A 27,227-nucleotide genomic window follows, 5' to 3' on the forward strand; every position below is an offset into this window, starting at 1 on the left:
CGTGTGCGCGGTTGGGCGTTCGGTTGCTGAGCAGCGCACGCAGGCGGGGGGAGGGGCGCGGGCTGGGTGGCTGGCGGGCGGCCGCGGAGTGAGGCTAGTGAGGGGCGGGCTGGCGCGGGGGGCGGCTGAGACAGTGCTGGCGGGGGGGGCTCTGGAGGGATGTGAGAGCTGTGTGTGTCCCTTCGTGCGAGCTCACTGCCACCCTCGCGCGCTGCGTCCCTGCGGCCCGGCTGAGGCTCCCTTCGGCCTCTCCGGCCGGGCCCCACGTTATGTCGTGATCCCGGGCGGGCGGCGCTGCTGCTGCTGCTCATGGGGCTGCTCAGGATTATGCTGCCGCCCAAGTTGCAGCTGCTGGCGGTGCTGACGTTCGGGGTGGCCGTGCTCTTCCTGGAGAACCAGATCCAGAAGCTGGAGGAGTCCCGCGGCAAGCTCGGTGAGTGCGAGAGGGCCAGGGCCTGGGGGCACTTGGGAGAGAGAGGTGGGGAGGGGGTGATGGAGGGGAAGGGCTGGTGCTGGGGCTATTGCTGCGGTTGGGGGACAGGGCTGGGGGAGAGCCGGGCGACAAGCTCAGAGGAGGGACGAGGCCCAAGGACCAGAAGCGCTGAGGCGGGAAGGGGGCATAGGTGAGGTACGGGGACTATGCACATATGGGGGTGTGTGCCGGGTGGATACCGCACAGAGCTGAGAGGGAAGGGTGCAGTGAACAAAGGTGGAGGTGGCGGGGAAGGGGAGAGATGGCAGTGCACAAATCTGGAGCAGTATACGGAGGATGAGGAATTGGAAAGCGTAACCCCCCCCCTTTCATATGTTGAACCCACTAATGTGGGATATGGGAACACAACCCCTCTTCTCCCAGATGGCCCTTGTGTTTACATGTCTGGAAATTATAAGTAACTTGAACGATATGATTTGGGGGACCCTGCAAAAGAGGTTGTAAACAGTAGAGGAAGCAGACGTGACCTTTGAGTTTGTATGCACATTATGCATTTGTATGCACATTATGCAGGATCGTGAAGCCAATGAGAGATTGGTGTTTGGGGAAAATATATAGTTATAAAGAATCTAAATGCACATTTTGTCAGAAAGGGAAAGGAAAGTTAAAGATCAGTATTGTGCTATTAGCAGCTGCTGGCCTCTGTGTGTATTGTGTGAGATGCAGTTGGAGACTGAAGTGCAGCAGTGATACCTGAAGCAAGCGCAGCTCTGCTTCCTCCTCCGTGTGCTGCTGCACATATTTAGCCTAATCGCCTTTATTTTGACATAATAACAAAGGAAAATACAGAAGATAATTATAGTTAAAACATGTATGTTTGGTGAAAATCATCTTAAATCACTGTAATTATAAATTCACATGATTTGTTTTACTCTTCCTGAACACAGGTTTTAAATACTTCTATTTAGCAAGTGGTGGTGGTGGTTATTGCTAGCCTCATATGCTCTGTTATGAAACAGTAGTTAAACAGTATAAAAGTACGTCCTAATAACTGCCATATACAATTGTTTTTTCCTGTAAAAAAAGTTTCACTTTTCAGTTGTGATTTCTCTGCTAAAATAACACTTTACTACTTCATGTGTACATTAAATGTCAGACTACAGAACCAACAAGCATCGGTTTAAACCTAATCAAAATGAGGAAATGCCATTTCAAGGCCAATAAAGTTCATTTACCTAAGAGTTGTAATTGGCGAGCAGTGGGACCCCAGAAATACCTAGGCATGGTGAGATGGGCTGAGAACAAGTTCAGCCCATGTTTCTAATTGCCTAATCTGCTCAATATTAGTAATTTGTGGTAAAATTCTTAATATTTGAATGTTTATGGATTAATCCAAGAAAAAAAGGAATGAATATACAATGTTCTTACTAGCAATAAGACTAGAAATGGATTTTGAGTGCAATGAGAAGTTTAATGTTGCAAGCCTATGAAAGAGATGAAATCAGAGTAATGGTCAAAATGATGAACACATATTAGACATGATTTGTTATCTGGATTAGGTAATGGAAGTTAGTGTCCTGTAAGAAGGTAGTGATTGACTGGATGAGCGGTCTGAATCTTCTTCAGCTATAGTTATTCAACTAAAAGTTACTAATATTTGAAGGGTGATTTTGTGTTTTTTCATAGTTTAAATATTTTAAGCAATGGTGTTATGTGAAAAAGGGAAATACTTGTTATGGAATCATAGACTATTTTGAGCAGATATTGTTGATAGAGCAGTCGAGGTTTAGTTGAGTTTTGTGCAAGTCTATTTGTAATTGTTCGGTGCCAGTGGTTTAAGTGCATCTAATGCTGGCAATGGATGTCATACAGGAAAATCCAAGTCCTGCCACAAAAGGATTAATGTAATGCAATGTGAGAGTAAAGAGTATTGCTGGTAAGATTTCCCAACCCTGTGCTCCTCCTTAATAGATATGCACTGGACATGATTAAGTTACATATTTAGAGGATTGAAATATACAGCTCAGTCTGCCTCAAGAAAAGAATCCTATCACTGTTTTGATGATGCTGTTTTTATTTTTTAAGAATGCTTAAACTCTGATTCTGAGCTTTGATATTAAAATATAATTGGAAAATCTGCCTTATAATGAACTTGTTAGTGGCTGCCAAAGTTTGTGTGGGAGGAGAAGCTAGGGCTTTTTATTTTTAGTGTTGAATTATTCTATATGGGTTTAACACTATGTTAGATCATGTGTGTTTTTAATCTTGATTATGTAGTACCTTTGTATGAAAGACCTGTTGCTACAGTGATGTCCACCAAAAGGTGCCCCTTATTTTTTGTGCATGTTAAAAGAAATAAATTGAAATTGATAACTTTGTCTTCATTTTAGAAACGTTCTGTATCTGTTAGTACTATTTCCATCCAACTGTGATACAGAGAACGTAGTTTCACTAAATTAAACTAATCAATTTTGGCCCGATGCACTTGGTTTAGAGGAGTGAACGTAAAGAAAAAGAAGGGTGTGTGTGTGGAAAGACTAGTGATTCCATGGACTGCTTAGAATAATGACTGCAATTTAGTTGAAAGGCCTATGAAAGTAGTCTGTGACATTAAATATTGCTCTTAACATGGTACAAACAATATGTAATTTGGTTTAAGTCCCATATTATTGAATTATATGTACATAATATATCACATGAGAAACCATGTCTTGATGGGATGTAGAAATGAATAACTGCACGACTTACATTCTGACTCAAACTACAGTATGTCACTTTAATGGAACAGTTAGCAGAAAATAGTTCTACAGAGTCTTATGAGCAAAACTCATAAAACAGCATTTCCTGATACTTTCTGATGGAACAGGATTCCCTGACATGCAAGCTCCATTGGTTTCTATATTGCAACAAGATTTTCACTCTGATTCAGGATTAATATAAAATAACTCACATGAAATGAGAAATGGGTGCATCTTTATGGGAGAAAGAGAAAAAGGGACAGTTTTATTTTCTTGCAAGTATAATTCATTCATTCTTGCAGCTAAATTCCAAAGTCACTATTATGTATAATTTTTACCTCTTTAAGGACTTCAGAAGTTAATTTGCAATGGGCATTTGCTTTTCTCACATTGTGGCTAAATTCCCCCTTTATTATTCAGATTGCTATGCTCCTAATGTTGCCTTTAAAAATGTTTAAATAGTGCTATTGTGAACTTGGTTTGACGTTTTCTTTTGAATAACTGATGAGCCCACCATGGGCAACACTTGTTTCTTAAGTAAGGGAAATCTTTTTCAGTTAAAAAAATAAAAATAAAGTATTGCTTTAATATCAGAGAAGTTGGTCTCAGGATTCTTATTTTTCAAGGGGCTTCTGTCTTATTGTTTCATGCGGACAGAATAGCAAACCTTTTTAGAATCCCATATTTATTAAGGGAATAATTGAATATGAAAATGATTTACTATTGCTTCCTGCCCCAAACTACCCTGGGAAATCTTGTTTTTTCTTGTGAAATTTAGTTAATTGTTGAGAAAATAGGATTTATTTTTGCTAATTGAGCAGATCAAGTAGAGAATAAAGAAAACAATTGTGTCTCTCTAGAGTATTTCTGGTGTCAAAACCCAGGTTCAGGTACCTCTTTGGGTGGGGTATTAACATATAACCAGTAATCCTGATTATAATCTGTAATTTTATAGAAAACATTTTTAAAATATATTTATTTATTCTCTAAAATTTATGACAAAACTTAATTTGTTGTTGCAATTTTCTAACTAAGCATATCTAAATCTGATTTATAAACTATTTAGTAAGAAGATTGAATTCTAACTTTGTTCTGTGAAGATAAAACATGACTTTGAAGTAAGCCTCTCTTTACTTTCTGCCAAAATCAACTCAGAGTTTATAACTGGATTTATTCCCTGGGCCATCCTATAATATTGTTAAGTTTCCCACTCTGTACCCATATTTGGCAGCTATTACATAATGATGGTGCTACCAACTGACTCCAACATGTTCATAAAACATTTATTAACAAAGAGTTAATTTCACTTTAATATTGACTGACCGATAGTGCACATTTTATTTGATCATCCTTAAAGGGAAAGGTGCTTATTGTTTCCTGCATTCCAGCAGGAATTGGGTCATGTGGCTCATACCCATCTGTATAATGCTGCTGTGATATAGTGACTGAGCTAGGAACAGATTGCCCCATTGTGTATATAGGCATACATTTTAGGCAACAGTGAGATCAAGTATGAGCAGTGATGTGTTTTGTTGAGGGCAAGAGCGCCATTGACCATCCAAAAGAGTCTAGTCTGAGATTTTGAATACGTGGCTATGCCATTACGTACACAGTTCTTGCTTGGATTTATTTCTAAACATATTTTTCTGTAACTGATTCTGTTTTTGGCATTGCTGGATTTGTGACCTACAGACGTTGGTAGAGCATCCTTGTGGCATTTCCACCCATTTGCAGCAAGAATCTTATGAAATGGGCTGACAAAATTACCTGTGTTGAATTCTTACTGAATGGGTCAGTAGGAGTAGCACAGTATTCCATGCCCTTTACTTTTGAAGGGGATGTGAAACACATCATACTGATTCTTCAAGCTGAAATTCAAAACAGTGCTTCTCCCTTCTGTCATTTTAAGCTCCAAGCTACTGTAGTAAGTCTCTGCTGATTCATAATATTTTGAGCTCCAGAATAACCTTATGTTAAAAGCTTTTTGTACTCTTTGGCTAACGGGACATAAATTGTATGACACATTTGTACATCAGACTCAAAATTCTGTGGCAGATCTAGCAGAATTAAAAATGGAGGTTTATGGAATTAAATATGAAAAATAAAATCAACACACAATTTGTTTATTTCTATATTAAAATTTTTATCTGCCCCATAATTTTCAGTTGTCAATGTAAAATGTTGTATGTACAATGTATTGATAACTTAGAATTTGTTAGGCGAAAGCTGTAGGTTGTGGTGTTTGGATGGAGGCCATTTATGTTTTTGGCACCAGGGAAGGCTTGGGATAAGCACATTTGTTTAATGTTTCTGCTAAAAGTATTGGTATTTCAAGTTAACAACATTACTTACATTGTTAATATTTTCAGTAATTTACACCCACATCACTATGAATGGTGGGTCATTAAACACCTCTTACAGCTACCATTTTAGGCCTTCTGTACATGATCCCAAAGACATTGCTTTATTGGTTACACTGTTCATATTTGAGTTTATTCACAACCATAAGGACTAGAAATGTAAATAAATAAAACGTTTAAATTCTGTAGTACAATTCTTTGGTGAATTCTGGGGCCTAGTAATACATTAGAGACCTCCTTTTTAGATGTGTGTAGGTGGTTGCCCATATATAAGAAGGTGCAGCATTGACCATGTATGTGACAAGTATACATCCAGAGTTACACTATTCTGTTCTTTCCCCTACTGGAGAAGCTTTTCCCCTTCTACCATTCTTGAGAAGGAAACGGTCACTGACCATGGTCAACAGTAAAAGTTTTCAGGAGCTTAGAGTCATCTGAGTGCAGATGCAGAAGTATTTACAGAAATCTATTTCATATTTTTTTTGTTGAACCTAAAACAGAACAACCACCTCTTCTGTGAAGCTTGATTTTCTTTAAGGCTGTCTTCATGAAAATTCTGGTAATGTTGATGGTGATAATTATAGAAAAGGAATATTGTAATATTCTCATGTTTTGTGTTTTGTTGAAGGTTCTGTTCTTAATACCCTTCAGGCAACTTGGAGGCTCCTCCAGGTGCTTCAGTGCAGGTTAACTTCTCACTGAATCCTCAATTTATCTTGAAGCCTAATTTAACACTGCTTGGGTAAAGACTTTCTTGACGAGCTGAAGCTTCACTCCTAGGCTTACTTTTTCACTTCGATGTAACAAGACTAATGCTTCAAGTATAGCATTAGAAGTAGGATAGATTAAAATAGTTTATTTAAAAAAAACAACAGTTTTTTATTTAAATCAATTTTTAATCAATTAAAGACCGGTTTATTTTTTAAAACCAAATCTATGTAAAATTAAATTTGAATGAGACAACCTATATTAAGGCCTAAATTTATTATAATCTATTAAGACAATTTTAATTTAATTAAAAATATTAAACAGTGCATGTTTGGTGTCAAGATTTAAAAAAAAATCAGACCACTGAACTAGTGGCAGTTACTGGCTAAGCACCTGGCACCAGCTTGTTTTCCACTTTCAATCTAAGAATAACAACTGTGTATGAAGGGATGGGATCTACTAGTTCTAAAATCTTAAATGACATTGGGACCTGAAACAATCATTTAAATTCACTAGCTACAGATACTACTTCCTTTTGTTGAATAAATCACTTTTAAATGCAAAACATGCTTTCATAAACTTTTTCCCTTATGTATTAGCACTTTTAAGGTAGTTTTATTAACAAAAAATAAAATGCTGTTTTTGTGCATTTTAATTGAATTTCCATCCAAATAGAGCTTGACACAAACTACAAGTAAAATATCATCATTTATTAAATAAAAGATGCATCATTCACCATTTTCTAACAGTGTAAAAATTAAGAATCTGAATAAATATAATTTAAATTATATAGTTACTTACATTATATCTATATGCATTTATCCTCTTGATTAGCAAACAGAAGCACCAAATTTAATAGGCTTTATTTTGTTACAAATAACATGTTTTAATGGTTACCAACTAATGAAATGAACTTTTTTGGGGGAAAATAACTAAAATTGATTATTTAAATCAGGGTTTCCTGCTTGTTAATTTAATTTGTTTGATTTAAATCAGTCTACCCTGACTAGAGCTAGGAATTGAGAAATAAAGGCTATATATAAGAAAATATTAAGACATCAGTGATGTACAAAAAAAACCTGTGTGTACAAGTGAGTGCATTTTGCTGCTTGATATGAAAAGCAAAATTCGATCTGAACTGGAATTGTTTCCAATATTCTTCAGTTCTTCCAGGGAATATGTAAAAGGTCTCTTTTATGGTCTAGATCAGAGGTGGGCAACCTGCGGCCAGTTAGGGTAATCCGCTGGTGGGCCGTGAGACAGTTTGTTTACATTGACCGTCCGCAGGTATGGCAGTTTCCAGTCGGAACTGCAAATCATGGCCACTGGGAGCTGCGGGTGGCTGTGCCTGCGGACGGTCAATGTAAACAAATTGTCTCGTGGCCTGCCAGCGGATTACCCTGACAGGCCACAGGTTGCCCACAACTTGTCTAGATTGTAGTCTTGGGGGCTCTTGTATCAGAAGACACTAATGGAATCTGTTTCATAAACAGAGTTTATTCCCAATGATACTGAACCCTGGTCTTGCAATCATAATCGAAGATTGTCTTTTTTATTTCTTGTCTCTTCTGTTCTTAGATACAAGAAATTCATTGGACACTCGAAATGCAAATGTTAGAAGCACTTTAGGAGTTGGGTGACCCTGCCAGCAGGTAGGGGATCTTGGGGGACAACTACTGCACTGGTGGGGTGCAAAATAAACTTTATTAAGAAAATGTAAAAACAGGGAAAATTCAATAGTGAGGGGTATGGGGTTTGTTAAGGTAGACAATTGGGGAGGGGTTTCTTTTAGTAAATAGGATAGGGGGTTTCAATAGTGGGGTACAATACAGTTGGTAACCAATTAACACTGAAGTATAAATCTAACAGGTAGCTAACAGTTTCTATGTAAAGGGTGTGTCACAGCAGCATATAACCAACTAACAGTTATGGGTAAAATGTGTTAAATAACCAACAACTCTAGGTAAAAATATGTCACAGTGGTGTAAATATAAAATGTGAGGTGTGTTAGAAAGGAAAAGGGTAACCAATGGGGGTTTATGCTAGACTTTAGTAATACAATTGAGGTTTGGCAGCAGTAGGAGCGGGGTGAGCACGTGGGGGAAGGGATTAAAAGAGAGAGAAAGAGAGAGAAAGGCAGTGGTAGAGGAATGAGGTTGGGGGATGGGGGAAGAGGAGCACGTGGTGGAGCGGAGACCAAAGGCAGAGGCGCTGCGGAGGGAGATTTAAACTCAGGGAGACACAGAGAGCAGACAGGCTGCAAGTTTAAACAGCAGAGAGAATGCAACGAGTGACTGGGGAGCTCGGGGGGAGACACAGGCAAGCTCGGGGGGGGGGGGGGTAGTGGGAAGACAAACTTAACCACAATTATACAGAACACAGCAAAATCTTATCTATGATCTAATTTAACCAAGACTACACAAATTAGCAAGTAACAGAACACAATGCAACAATTTTTTAAACCTAACTTACAGAGCACAATACAAACAATTCTTTAAACCTAACTTAACCACAGCTATGCAAAATGAAATTACAACTTATCTGGACTAAGAACCTGATTCTAATAGGTGCACCTTACACTCCCTGCCACTTCTTTGATCGGGAGGGGGAGCAGTTCCAGAGGGCAGAGTGGTGTGTGCCCAGGGTACAGCCCGGGGGGGGGGGGGGGGCTAGTGGTGGCCGCAGCAGTGGGGTGGCTGCAAGCCAGCAGCCCAGGATACAGTCCAGGAAGGCACAGCCTAGCAGTGGCACAGGCTTATTTCTAGCAGCAAAGGCGCTGCGGAGCCAGAAACAGATTACAGATACAGACCAAGGAGTTAGCTTGAGTCTGTCTGCTGGGGAAACAAAGCCAGCAGCTAGGACAGGGGGAGTTTGCAAGAGGGAGTTCTTACCAATCCCCAGGACAGCAGCAAGCACAGAGACAGGAACGGCAGTAGCATCGGAGGATGGAGAGAGGACTTGATTTGCTTACAATAATCAGGAGATCTCCAGGCACAAATTCGTTGTTCGTGGAAGGGGAGTTTAAAAACGGGGGTACGCTCAAAAACAAACGAGAGCGGGGAGAGGCCCCCCAAAGACCCCCTAGCTGATCAGACCAGGTGGCAAAGCAAGGACCTTCTCCGAGGTCTGATCAGAAAATGTCCGGCTTTAAAGGCAAACTCAGGCAGTTTCCCACCAGTACTTTTGATTGGCTCCTCTTGATACAGGGGAGGAGAGAAGGCAGGGAAAGGCTGCAGGTAAGCATGGGCATGCCTGGGCATGTTCTGAGCCACAGGTATGACTCATATGCTTAATTAGTTGGCCACTTCAGGTCTTGCATTTCTGGGCAGCGCCCCCCACACCGAGCCCGGGTCTGAACAAAGGAACCAAACAAAGAAGCAAGAAGCCCCCTCCCTAGGCAGAGCAATGGCTCCAGTTAGTCTGTACAAGCCATTCCTATGAATAGGGCTGTGACTTTAGTTAGCACAATGGCCGGGAGGGGCGGCCACACAGGACAAACAGAAAGGAGAGGAGAAAAAAGGAATGCAGCAAGGGGACAGCTGTAACAGACATTGGGGAGAATGAAAAGGAGGAAGAAAGAAAGGAATGCCTGAAGCGAAGAGGAGAGGAAAAGATCAGACAAAATGCGGGGAAAGGTAGAAAAGAGAGGGCTTAATCTTGCTCAGGATAGTAGTGACTTGAAGTTGTTACTATCTGATTATTTAGTAGCCTATGTGAAATAAGCTTGTTCACAGTCCAGGGTCCAAATTGCAAAATTCACCACCAGATTGGCAGACTCAGCAGAGAAGTCAAGAATTGAATTATTTTCTTACCCTTGAAGGTGATCCCTCCAGGCCAAGGTTGAGATATGTTGGCTAGATAGAGTAAGAAACTTGTATTCTGCTGTTTGTACAGGATCTGTTACATGGATAAATAGAAGACTTGTTTCTTTGGGGCTGCTAATTGAGCATCTTTCATCAAATGCACAGTTTAAAGAACTCTGTCAACATTATTGAACCCCCTTTTTTGAAAAGGTATGTTGCAAGTGAAAGCTTGAGGACAATGAAATATTTTAAATCTAATTTTAGGTGCTGCAATTATTATTTTGTAATTGGTGGTGTTGCAACACTTGGGGCCCCAATCATGAATCAGGACCTTATTATACTAAGCACCGTACAAATATATAACAAAAAGCCCCTTTTGAAGCTTAAATAATTTTTTTAAGGTTGGGGCAAATGAACTCTTCCTACTCTAGTGTTGTATAAAAATCTGACATATTTTACTGTTCTTAGAGGTATTTTTAAATCCCTTTATTTCCTTAAATAAGATGCAGCCAATTTAGTGTAAACCAATCACTCAAAACAATGTTAGGAATCTTGTTTAATTGTCCTTGACAGTGTAGCAAGTACTGTGCCTTAGTACATTACTTATAATTGGACTTTATTTAGATAGAACAGTTGCTTATACTTTAACTAAAATGTACTAGCTTAATTACAAAAATGTAAAAGAATTTATTAAAAAGGATGCTTGTTTGCTGTAGAAGTAGCATAATATATTAATTTGGGCTCATAGTGAAAGAGTATTTATCACATCAAGGAGGTGGGAGAGATGAGTATGTTTCAGCCCCTCGCTGTTGAAGCTAACTGGACAGTTGAACAGTTCATGAGCCAGTCATTTCCATATCTACCGAATGGCAACCACGAATCGCTCTTAGAATTACTCTGGCCACGCTTATCCTGCCTTCTGGGATTGCATGACTTGTCTGACAATTCTGGCACCACTTTAGAAAGTAGAAGACTTCTAAATGTCAAAGCTTCCACATACTGCCACTTAGCTGATCCAAAAAACTATCTGTTTGTGAAAATATGTGTAACTTGTAGTTAATGTTGTAATTTGTGTCAAGTGTACAAAAACCTTGTCAGAATGCTGTTAAAATGTTGGTAGTCAGCTTGTTTGAAAAGTGGTGCTATTTATTTGTATACATTTTAATGTTTAACTTGGCAAAAAAAAGTATTTTTCAACGGGATGGTGTTGGCATAGTTTAACATTTCTGGGAAATGAAATGCTTGCCCTTATTTTTCAGTCATAAATGAAAGATAAAGCGTTGTTAATGGCAGGGGTCAATAAAGACAGACATACCTGGAATTTGGCCAGATGGCTGCAACCTTATTTAAACATACAAACTTAAATAGGATAACTTCTGAGGGCAACTTGTCCTTGCAACAGCGAAATGGGGGGAGGGCAGGTAACATCTGCTTCAGGCTGTCACTAACTTGCCTGCCTTTTGATGCTGAAATCCCAAACATAATATAATCCTATTGATTTAAACCATCTAATTAAAATCAAGGCTGAATTAGAGCTTCTGCTCACAGCCCAGAATCCTGGGCAGACACTTTCCTAAAGAAATCATTTAATCTGTTAGTATAATGAATCCAACCCTTTTTCTCAGAGCTTAAATCATAGTGAAAGTGCTTGACCACAGCCTCCTGACCTTTTGCGTTGAATCAGCCCTCACCCCTGTCACTTCCTTGATAAAATGGATCTGCACACTTGCTGCCAAAATTTACCAATGCTACTAGCTTTAAGCTTAGCTGGATACCCCAGCAGCATACTAGATCACCTCTTCTCAATACATGTGGAAATGTTTGTGACAGATATGACAGTATCCTGGACAAATCTTAATGAATTGAGTAGCATTTTATTGAATTAAGTTTTTTACGAGTTGATCTAAAAATGCAAATTTTTATTGCTACTAAGGGATTGTATGTAATTTTGTGGAGGAGATGGACCACAGGCCTCCAGGAACTAAGTACAGTAGGGGGTAGTTAGGCAAATAAACTCAGTTGTAACAACTCCAGAGTGCTACCACCACCTGGAGAGAGGTTCACTGGTTCAAACTGGATGCTCCTGAGACCTACAGACAAAGAAAGGACTTTTGGATAAATAACCTGAGTTTAAACTGACTCGGGGCCTTCTTTCTGATCCAGCATACGGACAGGATCTTCTGTCCCAGAGGAGGGCCCCAGTCCTTAGGGGAAGGGTTGGAAGGACTGGCACTGACCATCATGCTTGTGGAGATGGGGCCGTGCGATCTGGTAAGCATACTAGCATGCGTGTGGGTTATTTTATTGGTTTTAGTATGTTTTCACTGTAATGCTTTTACCTTAAAGATAAATGTGCTTGCTTAGAAAGAACGGTGCAGAAAGAACGGTGCAGTAACTTAACTGTGGCAATTACACTGTGTACCATCTCTGAAGAGAGGAGCAAAGTAGGCCTTGTTAGGTAGACTGTCTTTTGCTGGGGATATCACAGTGTAGTCAGTGAACTGTGTAGTCTGGTGGGAATGCAGAGAGATGCACCTCCACCCAAGAGAGGTGATGGCTGAGCAGCCTGGAGTGGGTGTCATTGCTGAACCATAAATAGGGAATACAGGTGCTGTTGACCTGAACTGTGACAGTGTTCATGTTAAACGTATAAGTTCTTGTGTTTCAGAACTGCCCATCATCATGATGAAAGAGTTCAGTGTTGTCATAGGAAATACTTTTGGGCTTCAGGGTCTGACTTTTAGCTTAATCAGCTAATGTCCTTACTGCCTGGTGGATATGTGTGTCCTCTGTCATTTGCATGGCAGCATCTCAGACCATACAGCACAATCAGTGGAAAGAAGGGGTTAAGAATTGCCCAATCCTGTTTCAGGTGGAGGAGGAGCCCTAGTCTTAATCATACTGTTGTCCCTAAGGTGGATGATGAGACACTGGGGTAGGAGAATCAGACATTGCAGCTCATAGCTCCAAGGCATCAGCTGATCCCACCATATGATTTGCTGACCAAACCATTGAGGCAGCACATGTTTCTGGCCAGTGACCCATAGGGAGAGAACATCTGGGGAATCTTATCGGGTGAATATAGGGGGAAAAAACTAGAAGAGTAAATAGAAAGGGTGAGGGTAGGTGGTATCTGTTGTCCAGAGGAAGGAAGGAGGAGTGGGAAGCTCTTACGAACTGCTGAAAAGCAAAGTGATGGTGGTATGGGCAGAACAGGAAGAGGCCCGCTTTCAGTCCATCCTTTTATGGATGACACCCACTGCCCCTGAACCAATCCTGACACATTTTAGAAGTTCTGTCCTTTTGGCTTGTGTATGTCTAGGGCCTGACTCCACATGTGTATGCTGGCTGCATGGTCTGAAGTATCTTAAGTCCAATATTTTCATCCAGAATTAGGTTCAGACTTTGTTCTCCTACATTATTCAGTTTTAGAATATGTAACTTGTTTATAGCAATATTGGGACTATTTAATATGTTTGATGTTAGTTTAAGTATGGGGACCATTTTTCAGATGCCTTAATTTACATTATATAAGCAAATTACTGCCTGAATAAGGACAAAACTCTTTTGCTTATGGACATTCCCACATTTCATACCCATGTAAATCTATCTTTTATTCCCCAAATAAATGGCTTTACTTATGATGCTACATGTTTCTGATTCAAATTCCATTGATAGCCGTCATAAACTATTTATATCATAAAAATATCATAGCTACTTAAAAGCACCTTGTGGAAGGCTAGCACCATGTTGTGCTTTTCCCCTCATGAATAATTGGGTTTATGGATTAGTTTTGCATGTAGAATTTGGAACTAAATTAAATTAAATTTTGAGTCTGATTTCTTTCTTGGAGTATCGACTAGAAGCACACAAACATTCAGTGATAGGGATGTTGCAAAACTTTTTCATTTTTTTAGTTTGGGTTTTTATGGTGTATTGTATGAGTGTATGAAAACTAGCTATCTAAAATACTTGTGGGCCCCAGTATCGTAGTGTTTAGCACCTCACACTCATTGATTGATTGATTGGAATACCCTGTATCCCCATTTTGCAGAAGATGAATTGAGGTAAGGAGAAACTCAGTAATTCACCCAAAGACACCCAGGAAGTCTGTGGCAGAGTAGAAAATTAAACCTGGCTCTCCTGAGTTCCAGGCTAGCATTATTACCAGTAGACCAGTTTTCCTTTCTCAGCTATGGAATATTGGTGTAGAAGAGTATAGCTTGTTCAGGAAGAACAAGCAGGATTAAAAGGGAGGACATGTTGCATTATGTGTCAAGGAGATAGACACTTGTTCTGGGGTTCAGAAAGAGGTGAGAGGCAGACCAGTCAAGTCTCTGGGTGTAGTTTAAAGGGGTAAAAAATAGGAGTGATGTCATGGTAGGAAGTCTACTACAGACCACAAAATAAGGAAGAAGTGGTGGATTAGGCATTTCTAGAAGAAATAATGGAACTATGCAAAATGCAAGACTTGTTAGTAGTGGGGAGCTTTAGCTACCCAGATGTTTGTTGGAAGAGTAATATGGCAAAACACAAAATTTCCAATAAGTTCTTGGAATGTGTTGGGGACAATTTTTTGTTTCAGAAAGTGGAGGAAGTATCCAGAGGGACAGCCATTTTGTAGTAGATTCTGATCAATATGGAGGAATTGGTTGCCAATCTGAAGGTGGAAGGCAAAGTGATGATAAAATAATAGATTTCATGATTGTACACATAGGGAGGAATGAAAGCAACAGAACAAGGATAATGGACTTCAGAAAAGTAAATTTTAACAAACTCCGAGAATTGGTAGGTAAAGTGCCATGGGGTGAAAATCTAAGGGAAAAAGGAATTCAGGAGATCTGGCAGTTTGTCAAGGAGACAATAGTAAAGGCACGACTGCAGACTATCTTGATGCAAAGGAAAGATAGGAAGAATAGTAAGAAGCTAATATGACTACAGCAGGAGCTCTTTAATGACTTGAAAATGAAAAAGGAATCCTACAAAAAAAAAGTCGAAACATGGACAAATTTGCTAAGGAAGAATACAAAAGAATAGCATAAGCATGTAGAGACAAATCAGAAAGGGTAAGCACAAAAGTTACACCTAACAAGGGACATAAAGATCTGCTTCTTATTGTCTTTTAACTATGTTAAGAACAAGAGAAACATGAAGGAAATTCTAGGTCCTCTAGTTAGTGGGAAAGAGCTAATAACTGATGACACCAAGAAGGCTGAGATGTTTGTCTATTTTGCCTCTAGTCTTCACTAAAAAGGTTAATGGTGACTAGATACTCAATAGAGTTAATATTGACAAGAGGGAAGGAATGCAAACCAAAATAGGGAAAGAACAGCTTACAGAATACTTACGCAAATTAGATGTATTCATGTCATCAGGACCTGATGAAATTCATCTTAGGCTACTTAAGGAACTAGCTGAAGCAGTTTTGGAACCATTAGCAATGATCTTTAAGAAATCATGGAGCACATATGAGTCCCAGAGGACTGGAGAAGGGCAAACAAATACCTATCTTTAAAAAGGGGAAGAGGACCTGGGCAATTATGGACCAGTCAGTCTAACTCAATACCCGGAAGATACTGAAACAAATTAATAATCAATTTGTAAGAACCTGGAGGATAATAGGGTTATAAGTAGGGGTGTCGATTGATCGCAGTTAACACATGCGATTAACTCAAAAAAATTAATCGCGAATAATCGTCGTCTTAATTGCGCTGTTAAACAATAGAATACCAATTGAAACTTATTAAATATTTTTGATTTTTCTACATTTTTAAATATATTGATTTCAATTACAACACAGTATACAAAGTTGACAGTGCTCACTTTATATTATTTTTTTATTACAAATATTTGCACTGTAAAAATAGCAAACAAAAGAAATAGTATTTTTCAATTCACCTCATACAAGTACACCTCTACCCCGATATAACGCGCCTCTCGGGAGCCAAAAAATCTCACCGTGTTATAGGTGAGACCGCGTTACATCGGGGTAGAGAGAGGAACCGCTTTTACTGCTTCCTGCCCCAGCTTCCCCCCTCCCTCTCCCAGGCTTGCCAGGCCAATCAGCTGTTTGGCCTGGCAAGCCTGGAAGGGGGGCAGCGGCGGCGCACTCGGGAGGAGGCAGAGATGAGCTGGAGCAGGGAGTGGTTCCTCTGTGCCCCCCCCCCATTACTTGCTGCGGCCCTCCCCGGGACCCCCCCGCCCTAGCTCACCTCCGCTCCATCTCCTCCCATGAGCGCGCCACAGCTCCGCTCCCCCCCCCCCCAGGCTTGCCGTGCCAATCAGCTGATTGTGGGAGGAGCGCTCGTGGGAGGAGGCGGAGGCAGAGGTGAGCTGGGGCAGGGGGCTGCAGCAAGTAAGGGGGGGGGCGCAGAGGAACCGCTCCTGCCCCAGCTCACTTCCGCTCCTCCTCCTCCCACGAGCACACCGCTCAGCTCCGCTTCTCCTCCCTCCCAGGCTTGCCGCGCTAAACAGCTGATTGGTGCGGCAAGCCTGGGAGGGAGAGGGGAGAAGTGGAGCGGAGGTGAGCTGAGGTGAGGGGGCCCCGGGGAGGGCCGCAGCAAGTAATGGGGGGGCGCAGAGGAACCGCTTGCGGTAACACGAATTCGGATACAATGAGGTAAAGCAGCCCCGTCCCCCGGAGCGCTGCTTTACCGCGTTATATCCGAATTCGCGTTATATCAGACCGCATTATATTGGGGTAGAGGTGTACTGTAGTGCAATCTCTTTATTGTGTAAGTGCAACTTACACATGTAGATTTTTTTGTTACATAACTGCACGCAGAAACAACAATGTAAAACTTTAGAGCCTACAAGTCCACTCAGTCCTACTTCTTGTTCAGCCAATTGCTAAGACAAACAAGTTCGTTTACATTTATGGGAGATAATGCTGCCCACTTCTTATTTACAATGTCACCTGAAAGTGAGAACAGGTGTTCGCATGGCACTTTTGTAGCCGGCATCACAAGGTATCTATGTGCCAGATATGCTAAACATTCGTATGCCCCTTCATGCTTTGGCCACCATTCTAGAGGACATGCTTCCATGCTGATGACATTCGTTTTTAAAAAAAAAAAACGCATTAATTAAATTTGTGACTGAACTCCTTGGGGGAGAATTGTATGTCTCCTACTCTGTTTTACCTGCATTTTGCCATATATTTCATGTAATAGCAATCTCTACTGATGATCCAGCACATGTTGTTCATTTTAAGAACATTTTCACTGCAGATTTGACAAAACACAAAGAAGGTACCAAATTCCAATGTGAAATTTCTAAAGATAGCTACAGCACTCGACCCAAGGTTTAAGAATCTGAAGTGCTTTCCATAATCTGAGAAGGACAAGGTGTGGAGCATGCTTTCAGAAGTCTTAAAAGAACAACACTCCGATGCAGAAACTACAGAACCCGAACCACCAAAAAAGAAATCAACCTTTCTGCTGGTGGCATCTAACTCAGATGGATGGAAATTTACATGTGTCGGTCTGAACTGCTTTGGATGGTTATTGAGCAGAACCCGCTATCAGCATGGACGCATGTCCTCTGGAATGTTGGTTGAAGCGTGATGGGATATATGAATCTTTAGTGATAATGCTGCCCTCTTCTTGTTTACAGTGTCTGTTGCAAATGTAAACAAAATTGTTTGAGCAACTGGCTGAACAAGAAGTAGGACTGAGTAGAGTTGTAGGCTCTAAAGTTTTACATTGTTTTATTTTTGAATGCAGTTATTTTTTGTACATAATTCTACATTTGTAAGTTCAACTTTCATGATAAAGAGATTGCACTACAGTACTTATATTAGGTGAACTGAAAAATACTATCTTTTTTTTTTACAGTGCAAATATTTATAATAAAAAAATAGTGAGCACTGTGCACTTTTTATTCTGTATTGTAATTGAAAGCGATATTTTTGAAAATGTAGAAAATATCAAAAACTATTTAAATAAATGGTATTCTATTGTTTAACAGTGCGATTAATCAAGATTAATTTTTTTAGCCACTTGACGTCCCTAGTTATAAGGAATAGCCAGCATGGGTGTGTCAAGAGCAAATCATGCCAAACCAACCTAATGACCTTCTTTCATAGGGTTATTGTTCTGGTGGATAGAGGGGTAGCAGTAGAAGAGCAAAAGTAGTTGATTTTAGTAAGACTTTTGATACAATCCCACCTGACATTCTGATAAGCAAAGTAGGAACATGTAGTCTAGATGAAATTACTATAAGGTGGGTGCACAGCTGGTTGAAAGACCATACTCAGAGTAGTCATCAATGGTTCATTGTTAAACGAGGAGGGCATATCTCATGGGGTCCCACAGGAGTCAAAACTGGATTTGGTACTAGTCAATATTTTCATTAATGACATGGATAACGGAGTGGAGAGTATGCTTATAAAATTTGCAGATGACACCAAGTTGGAAGGGGTTGCAGGCACTTTCAAGGGTAGGAATAGAATTCAAAACAACCTTGACAAATTGGAGAATTGATCAGAATTTAACAAGATGAAATTCAATAAAGATAAATGCAAAATACTTCACTTAGGAAGGGAGAAATAAATGCACATCTACAAAATGGGGAATAATTGGCTAGGTGGTAGTACTCCTGAAAAGGATTTGCTGATTATAGTGGATCGCAAATTGAATGAGAGTCAATGCGATGCAGTGCCAAAAGTCTGTCATTCTGGAGCGTATTAATAGTGCCATATGTAAATCACGGGAGATAATTGTCCTGCTCTACTCAGCACTGATGAAATCTCAGCTGGAGTACTGTGTCCAGTTGTGGGCACCACACTTAAGGAAAGATATGGACAAATTGGAGAGGAGGAGAGCAACAAAAATGATAAAAGGTTTAGAAAACCTGACCTATGAGGAAAGGGTAAAAAAACTGGGCACATTTAGTCTTGAGAAAAGAAGACTGGAGGGGGACCTTGTATCAGTCTCCATATATGTTGAGGATTGTTATAAAGAGGACAGTGATCAGTTGTTTTCCATGTCTACTAAAAGATAGGACAAAAAGTAATGCTCTTAATGCGCAGCAAGGGAAATTTCGGTTTGATATTAGGAAAACCTTCTGTACTATAAGGGTAGTGCTGCTGTGGAATAGGCTTCCAAGGGACGTTGTGGAATACCCACCATGGAGGTTTTTAAGAATAGATGGGACATACCTGTCAGGGATGGACTAAGTTTACTTGGTCCTGCATCAGCACAGAAGGGTGGACTTGATTTCTCAGGATCCCTTTCAGACAGACGTTTTTGTGATTGTGTTTCTATGAAATAGATCTTCAACGTTGGAAATAGCCTACTCAGATTTCATGAGAATGAAGGTTATTTGAAAGAAAACTTGTTAAGAACAAAGAACAGATTTGGGTGGCTACACATTTTGGCTTAGTGATATCTGAATAAGAGGTTTGGACTCTGACTGGAGCAGAATAGAAACAGGATAAATGTCTTATAAGATCAATGCAGAGGGGAGTTTGGGGAAATGTTGCAAAAGGGTGTTTTAGATAATTGTTGTACAGAAAGGGAGAAGAGTGTATTTGGTTGTGAACGCTGAATGGGTTTTGATACCCTTCAGTTTTATGTTACTTTCATATATTATCCTAAGTCAGGGGTAGGCAACCTTTCAGAAGTGGTGTGCCGAGTCTTCATTTATTCACTTTAATTTAAGGTTTCGCGTGCCGGTAATACATGTTAACGTTTTTTAGAAGGTCTCTCTCTAGAAGTTTGGGGTGTGTGTGGAGGTGCAGGGCAGAAGGCTGGGTGTTGGGGGGACTCGAGGTCAGGGCAGAGGGCTGGGGGTGTGTGGAGGTGCAGGGCAGAAGGCTGGGTGTTGGGGGGACTCGAGGTCAGGGCAGAGGGCTGGGGGTGTGTGGAGGTGCAGGGCAGAAGGCTGGGTGTTGGGGGCGACTTGAGGTCAGGACAGAGCGCTGGGGAGGGTGTGGGGGGTGCAGGGCAGAAGGCTGGGGTGCTCGGCTCGTGGGGGTGCTCCATCAGGGGTGCTCCCTGCTCCATCAACTTTGGAAGATCCTGAAACTGTTCGTTCTGGTGAGCAAATGTCACCATATCCGGGAAACTTAAAACCGATTGGCTTTTGATTCTTTTGGCTACTGCAAACTTGAAGTCATTGTACTGACTGACTATCCAATGTCTTCAGCAAGAAAATCTTTGTATTTTGAACCTAGGGATTTGATCTGATGAACTCCAAAATTGAAGTCACACTTAACTATTGCTGCACAATCAAAAGCGGACCACTCCTGGACTTCATCCTCTGGAAACCTGTCTGCCAAATGTGCACACAAGATATTTATGAAAGTTATTATGGAACTGGTATCAATTTCATTATTTTCTTGAGAGCTCTTAATCTAAGAGAGCCTTAACTTTGTCACTCCATGAGACTGAACCTCCAAGGTACTGTCTTCTGATCTTGTTCAGTTTACCTCGGGCAAGGTGGAATGCTTCAAGAGGTGTAAAGCCCCGTTTCTGCAGCAGTGTGGATAGTGAAGCCAGCTCCGACAAAACATCATTCAAAACTTCTAATGTTATTCGGTATTCCATGGTATTCAGCTTTTTGTGGTAGTATTTAGAAACTGGGTCAGTATCTTTGTCTTGCTCAAAATATTCCAGAAGAGGATTATAGTTGTGAATAATTGCTCGAAGTGCAAAGTGCCGAGATAACCAGCGCACTTCATTGAGTGGCCTGAAAGCCACTGACTCACATTCAGAAGCATCCACTATTTCCTGAAATTTGAATTTTCTCCTGGATGACCGACAGAACACTGTATAGACAGTTCTCATTAAGGTTTCAATGTCTCTTATCAGCTTGACATCTTTCCGTGCATCGGAAATCCCCAAGTCTTCCTGGTGTGCAACGTAATGTTACTGGACTAAGTGTGGAATATCACGTTTCAGCTAAGCCACCACGTCATTGAGATCGCCCAACATCACGGAGGCACCATCAGATGTGAACATCACCATTTTCATTAGATCAAGTTGGTATTTTTTATACAACTCTTTGATTGCAGACACTGTTGAAACAGCATCACATTCTTGCAATCGTAATAGCCCACCAAACGAAGTTTTTATAGTCTGCAGAATTTATGGATCTATATTTAAAGTAGAGTATCAAGTATCTGTTAATGGATATATCAGTGCTTTCATCAACAGCTAGAGTATGAAACATTGCCAATGCTATTTCATGCATGAGGTCATTTTGGACAATGCAGTTGATAATTTCAAGAAATTCAAAAGCATAATTTTTACTTCTCCAGCTCGCTGGTATGTGCACATACTTTTCCATATGGTCATAATATCCTGAACAGAAAGCATTGAGCTGTTCATTTTAATAGCCAACAACACACTATCAATAAGTACCTTGATTTCTTCTGGGTTTGAGCGCTTGCGTTCAAGATTAATTTGCCTCCTTTGCTTTTCAGCTGGACTTTCAAGAATCGTGCTAAGCAATCCGCTCCGTAAGGAAGGGTTTTTGTTTCTAAGTCTTGTTACACAATCTATGAGACTTACTTGACAGATGACGCTTTAAGAAATCCAACTTCCATACATCGTTCCACATTCTTCCTGTTGAAAATTCTCCCGAAGCTCTGGCATCTCGACAATATACACAAACCACTCGGTTGTCCTCATCATATGTGAATATTTCACAAAGTTTAACAAGCATTACACTATGTGACTTCGGTGTAACCATCTCTATAGTCTCACCCAGCCATTCAGATTTAAATGAAGTCGCTGTTCTTTTACGCTTTAGACCTCTAGACAGTGACATTTTGGGATTGATTTTTTTACCAGATTGGTTTATTTAAAATTAATACTTTTATTATATGGTTACTATTTCAATGTGCTTAACAGCGTGACTTGACAAAATGGCAAACAGGAGATCATTCAGATTAGGATACCGGAAGTTTGTGCATCGCAAAAAAATGCGGGAAAATGGTAAAACATCATGAGTAAATGTATGAAGTCCAATGCCTTTGAAAGATTTCAATCACGAAAACAACACTTACCTTTGTTCATTTCTGGGAAATCTTTGCAGTTCCTTAGCAACTATGGCCAGGCATTTTGACTTATTCGCACATACTTGAGTTTGTACACAGCCAAATGAATAGACTACAAGGAGATGTGTGGGTCCCGACTGTCCCGACGTGATCAACGTTCCACGTTCGAAATGCTGGCGGGGAGGGGTACGAATGATTCATTGCCCTCCTTTCCCTTTTCCCCTTTGCCAGCTAGTAGAATCTGGCTGTGTTGATAAATGGCGGGCGAACAATGTCAAAAGTTGCCCGTAAATGATATTTTGGCCTGGCTCCGATGTAATATTTCATTTTTTGTGCACGTGGTGTTTCGCTCTGTGCGCGGGGTTTAGGCACGCGCACAGCTTAGAGGGAACAGTGTTCCCTGTACTAATCAGTGATGAGTGGATATTTCAACTTTGATTAAGGGGCAGTTGTCATGATTGACAAGCTTTATATTCAACCATAACCTTTTCTCACAGTTATCTCCCTCCTGTCAGTTTACAAATCTGCATAGTGATAAAATTGCTTCACTGTTTCATCTTTTAATTTGGTAAGGCTAGCAACTATGAACAGCCTAATAATATCATCCGGTGGATAAATGGATAATAGGAATCCTTTAAGGTTCACTTCAGGCTTTCAAGTTAGTATGAACAGTAAACGTGTATTTAAAGGGGAAAAGGGAATTTTTTTAAAATTTAAGTACTACTTCTGGGAATAGTAATGAAGACTTCCTCAGATTACTCTATGATGTGTAGTGGGTTGTTGTTGTTTGACTTGCTATTTGTACATTTGTCTAAATAAATGATTTTCAAATGGAGGCAATTGGGAAATGAGATCTTCATTTCAAGCAGACTATACCCTTTCAATGCCATAATATTTGTTTTACCTGTTTGCTTATCTAATTTTGTTTTGCCTCAGATAGTTTTGTTCTTAAGCTTATTTAATACTGTTGAGAGAATACTACCTTAGAATGTCTGTTATTAAATCAGAATGTGGTGGGCTCCCCATGTATAAGCCCCCCCTCATGCTTTTAGGCACATAGTCTGTTTCCTGTGTGAGGTACAGCTAGGGCAGCCAAGTACTGAAAGCGACTGGCTTCAGCATGGTGTGGTAATAAGGAGAAGAAATGCCTTGACTAACATTCTAGTCAATCAGTTTTACTTTACAGTTAAACATTTATGCAGGTTTAAAAAGATATAATATTAAAAAAGGGAAGCTGGAGGGACTGTGGAAAGAAGTAGGAAAGCAGAAGTATGGAAACTGCCCCACAAGGCTGGAATATGAGGCAACAGCAGTAGTTCCAAAGTTAGTGTCCAATTTTTAAACGTAGGACTTTGTACTGGAACCCATTCCCATAATCTAAGCATCTTCCATGGAAAATGGGCAAAATGAGGTCTTTAGTGGATTTCATAAAGTCTTTATTTCTTCTCCCTTCTCTGATGATGGGAAGTTCTGGGGTTTTGTTTTGTTTTTATTCTTGGTGGTGGTATGGAACAGTAGAAGACCATAATTGTTGCTTTTTCATTCTGATTAGACTGGAAAGGTTTGATCAAATACATTGCTTTGATCATGCAACACTACCTACGGGTACTCAGACTCTGGATTGTCTCATACCTTTTGGTGTTTTGTTCTAAGAACAAAAGACCCTTATGACTAAAAATGCCTTATCTGTAGCTCTCAGGCTCTTCATCCTCTGTTTTTGAACTGCTGCTTCCTAAAGGAGTGCAACTCTCCTGGAAGTTCATAGATGGAAATTTAGGCCCAAATCCTCAAAGGTATTTGGCAGCTAATGCTAATTTCAGTAGAAGTTAGGAGCTTAAATGCTTTTGAAAATCTGGGTTTTGCTCTCTAATATAGCTGGAATCTGCTCCATTAATGGCAGATTCTTGAACTTGCAGCAGAAGCTGACTGACAGCCAGTAGAACAACTGAAGTATGGATTTAATGTCCTCACTTAATGGATCAGACTGTGTACTGGAGAACTGTGACTTTAAAAAGGACATAGGGGTTGTGGTGGATAACCAGTTGAACATGATCTCCCAATGCACAAGTGTAGCTAAGAGGGCTAACTTGATCTTTTGAATGACCAGGGCAATATCGAGTAAGAGTAGGGAGGTGGTATTACATTTGAATAGAGCATTGGTGAGATCATTATGGGAATACTGTGTCCACTGCTGGCATTAACACTTAGAAAGGATATTGAGAAATTGTAAACTTTGTAAAGGGTTCAGAAAATAGCTATAAGAATGAAGATCTGGAAAATCTGTTTTATAGAGAGTGTCTTAAGAAACTCAATCTACTTAGTTTATCAAAGAAAAGGTTAAGAGGGACCTTGATCTGTGTAATACAAGGAGAAAAGATTTCTGATAGTAGAGGGCTCTTTAAAATAGAAGACAAAAGCATATCAAGATCCAGTAGCCAGAAGCTGAAGCTAAATAAAATCAGACTAGTAATGTGCTCCATTTTTTAAACAACCTCAATGAGTGAGGGTAATCAGTCATTGGAAAAACTTACAAGGAAAGTGGTGGATTCTCCATCACTTGAAGTCTTCAGCTAAACACTAGATGAATTTCCAAAAGATACACTTCAGTTCAGCCAGAAATTATGGGCTTGATGTGGGAATTACGGTGAGAAATTCTAGAGTTGTGTTATGCAGAAGGAGCGAGTAGTAGATGATCTCAGTGGTGCCTTTTGGCCCTAAAATCAATAATTCTTTTTTTAGTAGTGGCTGTGGTTGCTTCTGTAGAAAATAAGGTATAGAACTTAATGTCATTTTCGTATGGCTGATGCCAAGGATGTTTCAGTGGACTGCCTAGCCCTAATGTAGCAATTCCTCTCTTAAGTGACCATTTCGGGAACAAAAAAACAAGTTGATTGCTTTTAAACTATACTAGTGGTGTTATAAGAGTGTAGTAGAATAGAACTTAGTATGCATAGGGTGGTCTGCTGTACTGGTTTCACAGTAATTGGAATAAAACTGTGCTGTACTTCTTACTGCCTTTTTTATAAATTGGTTAGTAAAGAGCTGATTTATTTACTTTAAAAGTGTAATCAGTTTGTCAGTAGATCTGCTTAAAATGAGTAAAATTGCTGTTCAAAGGTATCTTTAAAATTGAGTTGAAGAACTTTGGAGAGTTAATTAGGTCTGATAGTATGTTTTTACCTAATAACGAACCAATGTAAACTTGACTTAATTTGAAATCACACTTAATCTACTGTGACACTTCTGAACCTTGCTTTCAAGATGTTAGATTACAGTAGCAATTCATATAAATATTCACACTCTCAATCAAGTAGCTCACAATCAATTGAACAAATTAAAACCAGTTTGGCAAATTAGCAGAGCAACCCCAGTAACTGCTAAAATTGTTTTTACTGTAGTCTTTTGTGTATTGGTCCCAGTGAAGAAATTTATAAACGATTGCGCGCACACAGTTGTTTTAAAAGAACTCAAAAGTGTACTAAATGCTAGAAATAAGGTTGACTGTGTGATCTTAATTTGGCTCCCTTATGCATATGCATTATGGTATAGTCTCTAATTACATGATCACATAAAATTTTTGCCACGGGACCCGGGCCTCATTCGATGCACGGAATGTTATGTGCTCACTTAATGGGAAGTTAAGTTAGTCAATATTTTGTTTTATCCTCATTGTATCCTCAGTGTATGGCCCCAGGCCTTATTTAAACCCTGTATGCTATTCAAACCCTGCTCTGAAGACAGAATTATTAATTTCCTCACAGGCTTTTCTATCATGCTCATCACTATAGTATTGGAGTGTATCACAAACAATTAATCTTCAAACACCCCATTGAGGTGAAGAGGTTGTATATTCCCCATTTTAGAGATGGGGATCTGAGGGACACATTAAGGTCAAAAGTTTTCATTAATTTTGGATGTCCAATTTGAGATGACTAGTACCTGATTTTTCAGGGTACTTAGTATTTTATAAGCACTTTGTATGTTCAAAGAACAGCTCCCATTCACTTCAGTTGCAGATATGAGTGCTAAGCAATTCTGCAACTCAGACCCCAGAGTCTGAAGACACGGGCACTGGCAATCTTAATTCTGGCATTTACTATGTTTTGAGTGCTTGACTTTGCAATCTTAACATACTTTTTGTGTGTGTAATTCCCTGGGTTTTTAAAAACTGAAAAAGCAGAAATTCAATCATGGTGACATAATGACACCCACATGAGTTATCAACAGGATTGGACCCTTTAGATCAACTGCACAGACCTCTGCCACTGGAACTAATGGAGTAATTGATAGCAGTAGCAGGTTGTCATTTTCTGTGTGGATCAACCCTAGAGAAGAATGAGAAACACTTAGTCGGTTTCACAACTATTTGCTGGCGATAGAGGAAGGGTGACACTCAGGAATCTTGGGTTCCATTCCATGCTCAAGGGGGAATAGACTTTTCTGCCTGTAACCTCCCCTTCCACCAAAGCTTGAATCCTTATGCCTTGTCCTGTTTCTAGTCTAGTCTCTTCCCCACCGCTTGCTCCTTTTCCCAGTCTTTTGTCCTTCAGGCTTGCTGTCCAAATCCCAGCCTTCTCATTCCCTCCCCACTTGCAGTCTCCTTGCTCAGCCAATTGCAGTTCCTCCTCCCAGCTCTGTTTCCCATCTCTTTGCTAGCTAGATCCAGTTCTCTCCTCACACAGCTGCTTCTTGCATGCTGCTTGGCTGCCAGCCGGTGAGAGCGGGCAGGGTCATTGGGAGCACAAGAGAGACAGGCTCCCTGCTCTCATTTTCAGTGTCTGGCCCCATTCTGGCCTGGAACAGCCATCACAGGGAAAGTCCTTATGAGCTTCTATGGCTCTGAGGTTAGTGTCACTTTATGGGACTGGTGCATATACAGTCTGGTCACACACAGGAGCTGTGACGGGATGGACCATACCCTTTTACTCTGTTGCGATGGTGCATGCTCAGTCTGGTCAGCACTGGGAGTTGAGAGGCTTGAGCTTTCTCAGTATGAAAAGAATCTTCAGAGAATTTAGCTGATGAAAATCAAACAAGTCTTTCCTGAGCACATGAAAACTGCAGGGTTGTGGTTTTTTTTTTGTTTTTTTTGTTTTTTGTTTTTTGTTCAAAAGCTTAACTTGGTCAAATTAGGATGTATTTTCACAGGGATGGCAAAAGTCACATTCCTGACACAAGGGC

At 40.3% G+C, this 27,227-nt stretch overlaps 1 protein-coding gene across 1 annotated transcript in view; it reads left to right on the forward strand.

The window, feature by feature from the left end:
- Nucleotides 1–236: 236 nt before the first annotated feature.
- HS2ST1 (heparan sulfate 2-O-sulfotransferase 1) overlaps nt 237–27,227 on the forward strand; it is a 161,464-nt gene continuing 134,473 nt past the window's right edge. The window contains exon 1 of the mRNA XM_065409556.1: nt 237–433. Coding sequence (XP_065265628.1) covers nt 310–433 — 124 coding nt within the window. The 5' untranslated portion in view covers nt 237–309. The remainder of the gene's footprint in view (nt 434–27,227) is intronic.

This window comes from Emys orbicularis, chromosome 8, assembly GCF_028017835.1.
Source record: "Emys orbicularis isolate rEmyOrb1 chromosome 8, rEmyOrb1.hap1, whole genome shotgun sequence".
NCBI lineage: Eukaryota > Metazoa > Chordata > Testudines > Emydidae > Emys > Emys orbicularis.